General features: G+C 32.8%; 1 protein-coding gene across 1 annotated transcript in view; it reads right to left on the bottom strand.

Annotated features, from left to right (window-relative positions):
* The window catches only part of LOC108906749 (probable G-protein coupled receptor CG31760), a 188,825-nt gene that overhangs the window by 108,976 nt on the left and 66,893 nt on the right, over positions 1-12,956 (bottom strand). The window contains exon 3 of the mRNA XM_018710103.1: positions 10,397-10,526. Within this exon, the coding sequence (XP_018565619.1) occupies positions 10,397-10,526 (130 nt within the window). The remainder of the gene's footprint in view (positions 1-10,396; positions 10,527-12,956) is intronic.

Raw genomic sequence — 12,956 nt, 5'->3', positions numbered from 1 at the left:
AATTCTACAATTAGTCAAAGTAAAAAATACATTACTATTGGTCTACAAGTCACATTAGTCGTCAGTGTAAAATTACATTGGACTACAGAAGAACGTACGTCCAATATTTATTTATATTACAATAATCTATTATGTAAATATAGAATTACATCATTACAATGCTTCCGAAGAAAATCTACAAATAAACTCGCTGTAAAAAATACATTAAAATACAACAAATACAATATTACTTGTTGCCACACGTATGCGTTGTCGATTTACACTTAAATGTGATTTAACAGTTACATTGTATAGTGTCTGTAAAGTTGCAGCACTCGTCAGTATAAAATTACATTGGACTTATAGAAAAATGTATGTCTACTGGATATTTGCTTTTATTACAATTAATTGTATAGTAGGTATATTTCCCAGAAAATAATCACAGAAATTGCCAATGCTTCTTAAGAAAACTCGCTCTAAAAAATACAGTAAAATTACAATAAAATGTTATAACAACTGTCAGTGTGTAAAATTACAGGGGAACTTACAAACATATATATTTCAGCTGTATATTTGTCATAAATGAAAAATTACTTCAAATTGTAAAATTACAACAGTCGTCAATGTAAAATTATAAGCAAATTACATTGAACTTACAGAAAAATGTATATCCACAGTAAATTTTTAATTTAATTTAGTTATAATTGTACAATATGTAACATAAATGAAAAATTATACCAAGCTGTAAAGTTACAACAGTCGTGTGTGTAAAATTACATAGAACCTACAGAAAAATGTATGTCCACTCTAATTTATTTAATTTAGTTAAAATCGTATAATCTGTAACATAACTGTAAAATTACAACAATTTTGCTTCTAAAAATGTTTGAAGTATTAACCTGGGTTGTAGAGAAAAGTAAATATGTATGTATTTTTGTTATTTAAATCGTGAGAATTAACTGAAATAGAGAAAAATTGTCGCAATGACCTACCGTAAAATTAATTTTGCTCCCACCGCGTTTTATTAGAAGAAAGAAGTCATAATAAAACACACAGCCTCAACTATGTACTTTTTCAAGGGGCATTAGTTGTAGCAAAGTACTGTGAAAAAAGATAATAAATAATATGACACTTTCTTGCAACAGTTCCCCGGGGAAGCTGACTCAAGCTAGTGTGGTGCTGTGGAATTTTTTGTAGAACAGGGCAATATTGGAGAACTTTTATAACCTGTGGCGAAAAAAATTAGCTTTAAATTCAAAATAGTGTAAGATGAATAATTATTTCCACACGAGATATTTGACACATACATTTTTCATCAGTTTCAGAAAAAATGTGAGGTAGTTAGGTGTGGAGGATACGAATAGGGGGGTTTAAGAGGTGATCCTTCAAAGGATAAATATATTTATGTTGAGAAATCCGGTAAATATTAAGTACAAAGTAAACGTATGGTGGCGCATATTTCAAGCTATTTCGGGAATGGCCATAATTTCCGAAAGATTTCAGATATCAACTGGAGTTGCAGAGCATATATCTGGTGTCGTAATAAGTCCGATTTCGGCGGGCAACTTTGGGAAACTTAAGAATATTCCTTTCGGGCCGAAGTTTGCTTAAAAGAAGTTATTAATCTCGGGAACACAATAACTCGGGATACAACGGTGTAACGGATTGAGAATTGGCGGTTAAATCACGTCATCAAGGCGGCGCGATGGAGCTTATAAATTAGTAATTCTCTTAATTGATATGAGTACAGAATACAGAATGTAGACGGACGAAGCTAATGTCATAATTAATCACCTATAGATTGCTGTAGTACCTTTGTCACGGTCTTATTGAAAACTGGTAATATCGCAACGGACGTCAAACTATGCCGATATTAGTTCATTTTGCCAAACCAGGTAGCACTTTTTGCCAGAAGTAGATTTTCGTGACTTAGATTCTGTAAATTTACATTCAACAAAGCAAATTGGAATATCTAGCAGCCGTTACTGTAAAATTACAGGAAAATCACATAATTCTATAAAATAATGTATATCTACCGAAAATCTTTAGTTTGAGTGTAATATTTGTAATATAATGTAAAATTACATTGAACAACATTTTTACTGCAACTTGCAGCAATTAAACTAATTTCATTTGAAGTATCTGCAAAATGTATTCCGTTAAATTACATTTGACGAAGCATATCGAGGAATTCAGTAATTGTCGATGTAAAATTACAAAGTTTCATTAAATTTACAGAAATATGTATTCCCATTATTAAATCTTCAGTTTAATAGAGATTACATTTGTATAATCGTGTATATATTTGTAACATAAACGTAAAATCACATTAACTAGTATTTTTACTCCAATTTATGTAAAATAAAAATAATATTTTAACTGTAGATGTAATGTAAATTTACACTATATATTTTTTAATTTGAAATATGAATTGACGATTACATTGTTGGTAAAATTACATTCGACGTAGCGGATTCAAGTACATTCACTAAAAATCTTTAATATAATAGTATTTGTATAAAAAAAAATTATTAGTAATATATACGTAAAATTTCATTAATAGCATTTTGCTATTAACTTAAACACATCAAGGAATTTAGCATAATAATTAGTATTTTTACTACAATATATGTAAAAAAACAATATTTTAACCAGAAACTGTAGTAGATTTACATTGTAAATTTTTAATTTGAAATTTAAATTCACGATTACATTGTAAAATGTTTGTAAAATATTTTCTATAAAATTACATATAATGAAGCGAATTAAAGTATTAATATTCGTTGGCGAAAATTACAGGAACTTTATATAATTTTATAGAAAAATTGATAGCCACTGAAAATATTTAATTTAAGAAATTATGTTTTTTGTAACATAAATGTAAAATTACATTAACAAGTATTTTTACTCCAATTTATTGTAGATGTAACGTAAATTTGCATAATCTTTTTAGAGTGCATGTATTTATCTCATCCAAAAATATTTAATGATTAATTTCATGCAGTCTAGTGTAAAACTCATCGCCTAAGCATTATCCACAATGTGTTGTTTTGTGAGATTCAAATGAAAAGTTCAATTTCGGTGACATATAATTGCCTAACTTTTCGCTGGTTCCGTTCTTCAAAAAATTCCCACTTAAAATTAATGATCAGGTGAACAAACATGCCACACAACACTCTTCTGTTGAGGCTGTCGAGAAATGGAATGGATGGAGAGCGTGTCTCTCGAGACGCCGCCATCTCCGAACATAGCAACTGTTTTAAACATGCAAAAGCTAATCCTTTTTTTATACCAAGTTTATTGAGTTACTTGTAGAAATATAAATTATGATTTTACATAAAATTCCAGAGCGGAAAGGGTTTACAGTGTATATTACGAATTAGTCCTATTTTTTTTTACTTTCATTACTACAACTTGTAAATGTGATTTTACAGCGAATAGTTTTGAACCTACCGGCTAAATTACATGTTTCCTTGTAAATTTACATTTCAAACGGCTTACAAAAGTACAGAATGGAGTGATGAATGTAATTTTACTTGTAGTAATATAAATTGTGGTTTTACATAAAATTTGCAAATGTTTTTGCTCCTATGGCTATCATAAAGTTTATTAAGTTAATTAGTCCTATTTTTTTTCGCTTTCATTGTTACAACTTGTAAATGTGATTTTACAGCGAATCTTTTTGAGCCTACCGACTCAATTACATGTTTCCTTGTAAATTTACATTTCAAACGGTTTACTAAAGTACAGAATGGAGTGATAAATGTAATTTTACTTGTAGTAATATAAATTGTAATTTTACATAAAATTTGCAAATGTTTTTACTCCTATGGCTATCATAAAACGGTGGACATCAGATACAATACAGTGGTGTTTTCGTTTTATTCGTAGCTGAGTGTGTGTGGGGCAAACAATGCTGCAGTTGCTTCTACTTCTAAAAGTTACTTGTTCCGGAAAGCCTGTTAGTGTTAGGTATATATTTATTATTTATCTGACAACAAACAGCATATCCGCAACTGATCCCATGATTACGGTTACGTATATGTACATATATAAATGTATACGTGCATGTAGATGTGCCGTATTTCAAATTACCGCATTTGGGGATAAGATAACATCATGAAATCTCCCCTTGGGGTGTTTTTGTTAAAGAGGGCTTGTAAATATGAATATATACAATAGAAAGAAAATGATCATGTAAATGGAAAATACATTTAATAGTAATAATGATTTTGACGTAATGTGAAATAATTTGACGGAGTGAGTTCCGCAGAAGCCAGCTTAATTACGCGATGTGTGTGACGATGTTTGATGTTTTAAATTAAAAATGTCACAGGGAGGCCGTTGCAGATGGTATGAATGAGGTTATTAGGACATATTTAGGCGTCTTGTGTGTGTCGAGATATTTCATTTCATCAAAATCCCGTGTGCTAGTCAAGCAATTTTCCACGAGTTTCTCTATACCTCCGGATGATTAAAACTGGAATTTAGGTTTATTGATTATTGCTGTAACAAAGCTGCAAGCAAACCTGACAGATCTGAATGCCTTTGACTGATATTCAGTATACCGAATCCACGCTTATTACAAAGTTAGGGCTTAATATCGTGTATTCAACACCAGGGTACTAATCAATACGTTTAATAACTAGTTATTAAATTTTACCGTTTATTGTAAAACAATCGCCAGGATAATTTAATTAACCCTTAAAACGTTATTAATTTCAAATAGTTCAGCTTTAACTTTTACAACATCCCATTTATTAGTTGCAAATAAAACTAATTCATGTTTTTAAATAATGACCGCTGCACCAGCAACAAAGTTAAGCCGTGACGAGTTAAAATGTAAGCAGAATTCGATCGTGTTCCGAACGCTTACCAAGAGCAACGGAGGCTAGCCTGTAATTATGTCCACAGCGCGCCACTGCACTCTTTAATATTAAGATGAATTCAATTAGATGCCTTCCGTATCGGTTTGGATTCACTATCGCATACGTCGGGTGCCAAATTTTTACGCCACCTTGTTACCGGAGTTATTCGATTTCTTGGGGCAGGATCCGTATTGCTCTGATAACTTTTAATAGAAGCATAGGTCTTACGACCTATATTTGATAATATAACGAGAAAAGTTATATCCATGAGTTGTTTTGCTCGTAAATTGCTCGTTGTCTAGGTTTGAACTGGATCTTATAAAATCTAATCGAAATAAAATCTCCAACGTAACGAAAATTATACGAAATTAAGAAGTTTATTAATTACGTTAGTTGATTTTTAATTTCATAGGCTTCTTAGTTCGTAATCATGATCTAGGTAAAAATTAATTATTTAGATTAAGAGCTCAGACTGTTTTTAATTAAAGAAATTATTTTCTACTGAATCCAATTTAAATTGAAGGACTGTAATATATGAGCTGGCAAGAAATAAATGAGAATTTTATTGTTGTCTACGACACGGAGTTTATTAGTGGATTTTAATTCACAATGAACGCTAGAGCTGGCAAATTCGGTTGCATGATATACAGGGTGTCCCGAAATTCATGCAACACAATTTGGTCATAGATTCTTAAGACAAATTTAGGGGACCCGTATTTTTTTTTTGCCAACTGGCCCCCTCTTTCGGAGTTACAGCCCCATCAAATCTAACAAAAATAACAAAACTGAATTGCACCTTTACGTGTTCACACATACGATCGTATTCGACAAAAATGGCAGAGTTCTGTTGCGTCATTACGTAGGTGGGCTAGCCCCCTAAGGAGTGGTGTGACGTCACAACATGGCTTCTATGCGTTTTCCCGCGCTTCAATAATTGTTTTGAGCTAGAAACAATTCTCTCATGAAAAACATAGGCTAATTGATCCTAATATCACTGCAACCCAATGAGTTGGCTTCAGCTGCATTGTTTAATATTGCCAGTCAGCTGCAAACCTCTGTGTGCCGTTACACCCGTTTGGAAATTAATTAGAAGTCAATTCGTGCTGTGCGAGATCCGTTCAGGAAATTATAAGCCCTTTCGGTCGCGTTTGTGCTGCCTTACGGCATGGCGTGCGCTTCCACCTTTATTCCCGGGGCTTTGATGTGTTGTTTCAGTGGCACGTGAAAAAAAAAAAAAACTAGTTTCTATAGTTTCCAGGCCCATTTTCGGACAGAGGTATTAAAGGTGCTATGGACGAAACAGATTATTTCGGGAGAGTAAACAACGCCATTAATAACGGGCCGTAAAAACGAAACCGAGAATCCATCACCAAAAATGATTAATGGTGTTGAAGGGACACTCGAGCCTTGCGTTCTTCCTAGCTGGATAGTCTGGAATGCACCTACACAATCGTCTACATTAAATGATCGAATCATTGTTCGGCCACGGCAACTCGTTCAGGATGTGACCGGCCTAAAAACGAGAGCGGAAAGCCCTAGCGGTTGTCTTTATCGTTTTCCTCTGCTCGTTGAGAAAAGTTCGTTTGAAAACAGATCGGTCGTAGTAGTTTTTGATTTAAAATAAACCGTTATTAAATAGAACCGAATATTTATCTCGGTGTAAGTTGCGATTCATATTCAATTAATTTTTGGTTAATAATGTTTGATGAACACCAATAAAATCAATCAAAACTACATAAAAACACGGTGAAGTAACTATACTGTTTATTTAATCCGTGCAAATTGGTTTCGAACAGAAATACGCAGTGCGTGATAAAATTTAATCAAAACGGATTATGATTTCTCTCTAAACAACTAAACAAATTTATATCATGTTTTGCGGATTAGGTTATCATTTGCTGAGGTTATTTTCACTTGAAAGCACGTAAAACACATGCGCGTGTTATTTCGTAATATTTAAATTTTGATAGAGGAGGGGGGGGGGAGGGGACGCATTAGTTAGAATGGGTCAAAGTGGCTTTATAATACAACGAAATACATCAAAATAGTTGCAGGAAGTTAAGGTCAATGGCTAGAGGTCAAAATGTAATTATTAGAGGCCAAAAGTCAACGATATGAGAGGTCAATGGTTGAAGTCAAGTATTGTTTGAGATATTTACAGATTTGTGGAGGATTTTGTTGTTTTTATCATGTTTTTTAAAATATTCTAATTCTGAAGTCAGTGACTAAATAGGTCAAAAGTCAATTAATCGCCGAAAGGTCAATGACCTGAGGTCAAGATTTTTAGAGGAATTTTGAGGAGTCAACGGTCCATGTCCTAAATGTCAAAGGCCAATTTTCTAGATCTCAAAATTATTTTGACTGGGATCAAAGATCGTCGTCCTGAGGTCAATGAACTGAGGTCAAAGGCTTTTCGAAGTATTTCAATGTATTTTCAAATTATTTTATGGCATTTTAAAATTTTAGAAGTATTTCGATGATTTTGGGATTTTTGAAGAAATTTCGTTGTTAATTGGGGGCTAATTTTGACGAACTTAGATGTATATAGCTATTATAAGGGAGGAGCTAAAAATCAATGTACTCTGAGGTCAAAAGTTAATCGCCGGAAAAATCAAAGGTCAATGTCCTGGAGGTCAAAGGCCAGTGTCCTAGATATCAAAATTATTGACTGGATCAAAGGTCAATGATCGCAGTCAAAGGTCAATTGCCGGAGGTCTTAAGATTTCAATTTATTTCGAAGTATTTAGTGGGGTCAAAAGTCAATGTCCTAACGGTCTGATGTATTTGTGGGTAGCCACAATGAGGGAGGGGGCAAAAGTCAGTGACTAAATGGGTCAAAAGTCAATCAATTGCCGTCAATGCCCTGAGGTCAAGGGTGTTAGAAGAATTTTGAGGAGTTAACGGTCAATGTCCTAAATATCAAAGGCCAATTTTCTAAATCTCAAAATTATTGACTGGGGTCAAATATCGTTGGCCTGAGGCCAATGAATTGAGGTCAAAAGCTTTTCGAAGGATTTGAAAGTATTTTAATGTATTTCGCAGTATTTTGAAATTATTTTATGGCATTTTAAAGTTTTAGAAATATTTCGATGATTTTGGGATTTTCGAAGGAATTTTGTTGTTAATTGGGTGTAATTTTGACGAATTTAGGTGTATATAGCTATCATAAGGGAGGAGCTAAAAGTCAATGTACTGTGAGGTCAAAAGTCAATCGCTGGAAAAATTAAAGGTCAATGTATTGGAGGTCCTAGATATCAAAAGTATTGACCGGATAAAAGGTCAATGATCGCGGTCAAAGGTCAATTGCTGGAGGTTTAAGATTATTTGAAGGATTTTAAGGTATTTAGAGAGTAAATATGTCAACTTAATTCGAAGTATTTAGTGGGGTCAAAGGTCAATGTCCTAACGATCAAAGGCCAATGTCCTAGATCTCAAAATCACTTACTGCGTCAAAAATCAATAACTGGCATCAAAGGTGAACGATAGGGGTAATAAATCGTTGGCCTAAGGTCAAAGGTCAATGGACTGAGGTCAAAGGTTTTTTGAAGGGGTTTGTTTCAATGTATTTCGATGTATTGAAGTTTTTGAGGTATTTCAAAATATGTTATAACTTTCGTTGTTTTTATTGTTTTTTTAAATCTACTGGTTTGACGAATTTTTATTTTATTAATATGTAGGTAGCTACTATCAGAGAATGGTGAATTTGAGTTCATGTATCTTACAATATTTTGAATATTTCAAGTCCAATCTTTGGAAGTTCGTAGAGCTATTAAGAATTGTTTTAGCAAAAAAACGTTTATCTTGCTTTTTTGTTCAGTGCTGAAAGTATGTCGCAACGGGCTTTTACTGGAATTAATATATAAAAAAGGGGCAATTAGGTAGCGCTCGGTGCACAAAATTTACAGTAAACGGTTTTTCTTTTATTACCAAAGTGCATGGGGCTTGCGGAACCTAATTTTAAACTCCACCTGAAACTGTTCGATGGGAGAGCTCCTCTCGATAAAAACCGCCCTAAAAGGGTCGCTATTTGTTGATTAATTAAAGGAATAGTTAATATGCAAAAACCGGAGTTTGCGGATGAGCATGCGAATGTTTAATAAATGACATTAAGTGCCGCAATGTAACTTCTCGAACTTTATAATGAATAGATAACCGAAATAGGACATTTCGAAACTTCTGAAACATTAGATGACCTCCAACTTAGTTATACAAAGCCCTGCATAAAGTTTAGCCACTCTTATTTGTCTCATCTGCCTGAACTTTGGATTTGTACGGATATCCTTGAATTGATTTCAACCAAACCAAATAACCCTATAAATCTATCGGGATTGATCATTTCCAGGGCGATTTCTTTTTTAATAATTCCATTCGGCTTTGTTAATACACATCTATAATGTGGCACTGTTAAATTTTAAAATAATTCCCAGTTCATTTCATAAAAAAAATTATCAAATCGTACTATTCATAGATACTCTCAAAAAACTGATTTTGGGGATTAACTTTGGGTGTGGTTTTCACCCCCTAAGAACGTTTTTCTGCAGAAAAGAAAATACGTATGCTTGTTTTTTGGGGACCCTTGTTTGTTAGTAAAATCACATTTTAGGTATCGCAGACATATACCGATTTGTAAATTTACATTTTAAGTGAATTATAGAAAGTGTGAAATTACATGCTTAATGTAACTTTACTTGTATAAAATAATTTTACGTTGCCTACTACAGTCACAAAATAGCCAATGATCTGTTATGTAATTTTACACAAAATGTTTATAAATGCAGAATTTACACTCATAAAAACTACGTAAATTACAATGGATTACAATTATTTTTGACTCCGCATTTATAATAATGTAAAATTAGTTGTAACATTACATTTAGCATGTAATTTTGCACTATAAATCCTTTAAACTGGTAAAATTACACGAGAACGTGTAATTTTACTTAGTAATACATCTTAAAATGTAATAAATAGTACAACTGAAAAAGTAAATGTACTTATACGATTTAATACACTTAAAGCGGACAATTTTACACAACGGGGTAAATGCAATGATCCTAGTTACGTTTTATGCTTGTAAAAATCACTAATTGATCGAAGGCAACATTTTTGTGTGAAGGATTGGATAATTGGAAGGTCGAAGTTATGTTTAATAAATTATTAGGGTCGATGCCATAGGGCATGGCGCCTCTGTCACTTTACCCGAACGTCACAGTTTCGATCTTTTGTAATTAGAGAGAACATCTGCTATGTTGATGAGAGGAATTGACATCAGCTGGCGGTTTGAGTGTCCCTCAAATAATGATGTTTTTCAGGTCTGACTCGTCCTTTTTCCGGCGAGGACTTAATAACATCGTTGGCCCTGGGGTTGATCCACTTTATGGAAACATAAATGTCTTCTCCACGCAAGTTTAAGCCTTTTAGATGACCCGATTAGAATCGGGGGTATAAATTAAGGAAAAGAAAGCTCCCACAACCACAATTTAGTAACAGCGATGCAGTTTTAACTTTTTTTTTTATTATTTTTAAAACAATATTATTTGGAATATAACCTTACTTACCGTTGTAGTTTTCTTGCATTTGTCAGACGCAGCAAAAATATTCAGTTGGGTCCCACCTTTCGGCAAAGGGCATTGGTCTATGTCGACGCGGCGCAAGTCGATGTCGATTCCACTCGTGCCCCTAGAATCCAGAAAATTGAGTTATCGGATTGCATTTCATCGAAATCAAATCATGTATATTCAATTATTCACTGAAAAGTGCGAGTACACTGAAATTAGAACAATTAAAATGAGCAGTATGTTACGGAATTCCAGTTGAATGAAAATTCACAGTTACATTGTAAAGTGGCAAAAAACATTTTGTTAAATTACTTTCAACTTTAATGGAATTTCATATTTGAAGTAACTTAAAAATTTAGACAAAGTTACCTTAAAAAAAAATTATTTTGTTGTAAAAAAAATACAGTACTGTGTACGCGAGTAGTTATATGGAATCAGAGAAACACATCAGTGGAAAATTACATTAAATTACATTATATTTGAAGTAAATTACAAAACTTTGCGAATTAGAGTTACAATAGACGTCAATGTAAAATTTCAAGGATATTACATTAAATGTACAAGAATAGAAAAAATATATTCTCATCACCTAAACATAAAGAGCAGTTACATTATCAGCAAGATATTATGTAAAATTACATGTAAATAGATTTTAACTTTGAAATAAATAATATTTGCGAACTGAGGAATTACATCAGTCGTCATCGGAGTAGATTAGAAACTTAGCGAATTAGAATTATAACAGTCATCATTGTAAAATTGCGATACAATTACATTACAGTGGCCTTGAGTTCTCAATGTAAAGTTACATTAAATTTATAGATGTCCGAAATTGATTAAAAACTTTGCGAATTAGAATTAGAACAGTCATCAATGTAAAATTACAAGAAAATTACATTAAATTTACAGCAAAATGTAAATTCACTCTAAATTTTCTATTGAGGGGAATCATATTTGTAATCATCTTTATATCCGTAACAAATTAGAATACAGTGTTCTTGTGTTCTCAGTGTAAAGTTACAACGAAATTAGATTAAATTTATAGATGCCCGAAATAGATTTAAAACTTTGCGAATTAGAATTAGAACAGTCCTCAATGTAAAATTACAAGAAAATTACATTAAATTTACAGCGAAATGTAAATTCACTCTAATTTTTCAATTGAAAGGAATCATATTTGTAATCATGTTTATATCCGAAACAAATTACAATACAGTGGGTCTTGTGTTCTCAATGTAAAATTACAGCGAAATTTCATTAAATTTATAGGTGGCCGAAATAGATTAAAAACTTTGCGCGAATTAGAATTAGAACAGTCGTCAATGTAAAATTGCAAGAAAATTACATTAAATTTACAACAAAATGTAAATTCACTCTAAATTTTCTATGGAAGGGAATCATATTTGTAATCATGTTTATATCCGTAAAACAAATATAAAACAACATTAACTAACACTTTTGCTGCATTTTTTCAAATCACATTTACAGAAAAATGTAATGAATGTAATGAAAATTGCATGAATTGGTATATTTGCTGCGTCTATTAATTTTCAATAATGTCGCTTTGAACGTATCCACAGAAATGTGTACAGTTAGTTTCGAGTAGTTCAAAGTTTGCGCGTCATTTCCAACTTGGCATTTTGCAGATAGACACTGAATAACTTAATAGTTCCAAAATTCAGTGTGATAAAAGTAAGTGAAGGTAAATATTCGAGAAGTTCGACGCATATCGAACAATGCTCGAAAAAAATTCTGTTGAAACATTGGTCACGTTTAAACTTTAAAAACATTCGATTTCTTTCTCAGGAACTTAAGTTTTCGGGTAAAAATAATTAGGTACACTTAAACTGCGTGTAAAATATCATAGATATAATTACATACATCACTTTTTAAGGACATACTAAAAATAACCTACGTTTTATTCGAATGTTTAAAACATTCGGATGTAAAAAAGCACCGAGCAAATATCTGGCGCGGCAGATACTCCACGATATTCTTTTGTTTGTCAAACAAACGTACCGGATTTGAGTCATGTTAGAATAACTGCAAATATTTGCACTTGTTTTCACTATTTATAAAATGAATTTATCACGTCTGCGATACAGTTCGATACGCAATTTTAAATTTTTTATTGTTTTCCTGACTGAGCTTTTGTTTGTACCTATCCCTCCGATTCCACGAAAATAGTTTTTTGCGAGTGAGAGGGTAAATAAAACTTGTTACCGCCCAAAAAATTCCTAGAACTGTGTAACATCCACGCGAATATCAAAGCGGAATGTCGGGGACTTTATATTTATCACGCCGAGGACGTTTCTCGACGAAACACTGAAGATGGTTAGGCCTTCCGGAGCTACAAGGGCCAAGGCAGTCCGTAATGCATCTCGGGTAAGTGTAGGGGTCCTGCTCATATGAAATTAACGCTCCGGATCCTCGCGAGCTGGGGGAAATTTCAAAGCTACTTATTGAATTGGAAGATTGTGGAATGCACAATATGCTGAGGTTGGCCGCAGTGCCTCGAGGTCTGCTACGAATAGCCTCTTGGATAAAGAAA

Source organism: Anoplophora glabripennis, unplaced genomic scaffold (assembly GCF_000390285.2).
Source record: "Anoplophora glabripennis isolate ALB-LARVAE unplaced genomic scaffold, Agla_2.0 scaffold5, whole genome shotgun sequence".
NCBI lineage: Eukaryota > Metazoa > Arthropoda > Insecta > Coleoptera > Cerambycidae > Anoplophora > Anoplophora glabripennis.
Note: the sequence above shows the minus strand (reverse complement) of the source record. Positions and strands in the feature narration are given on the sequence as shown.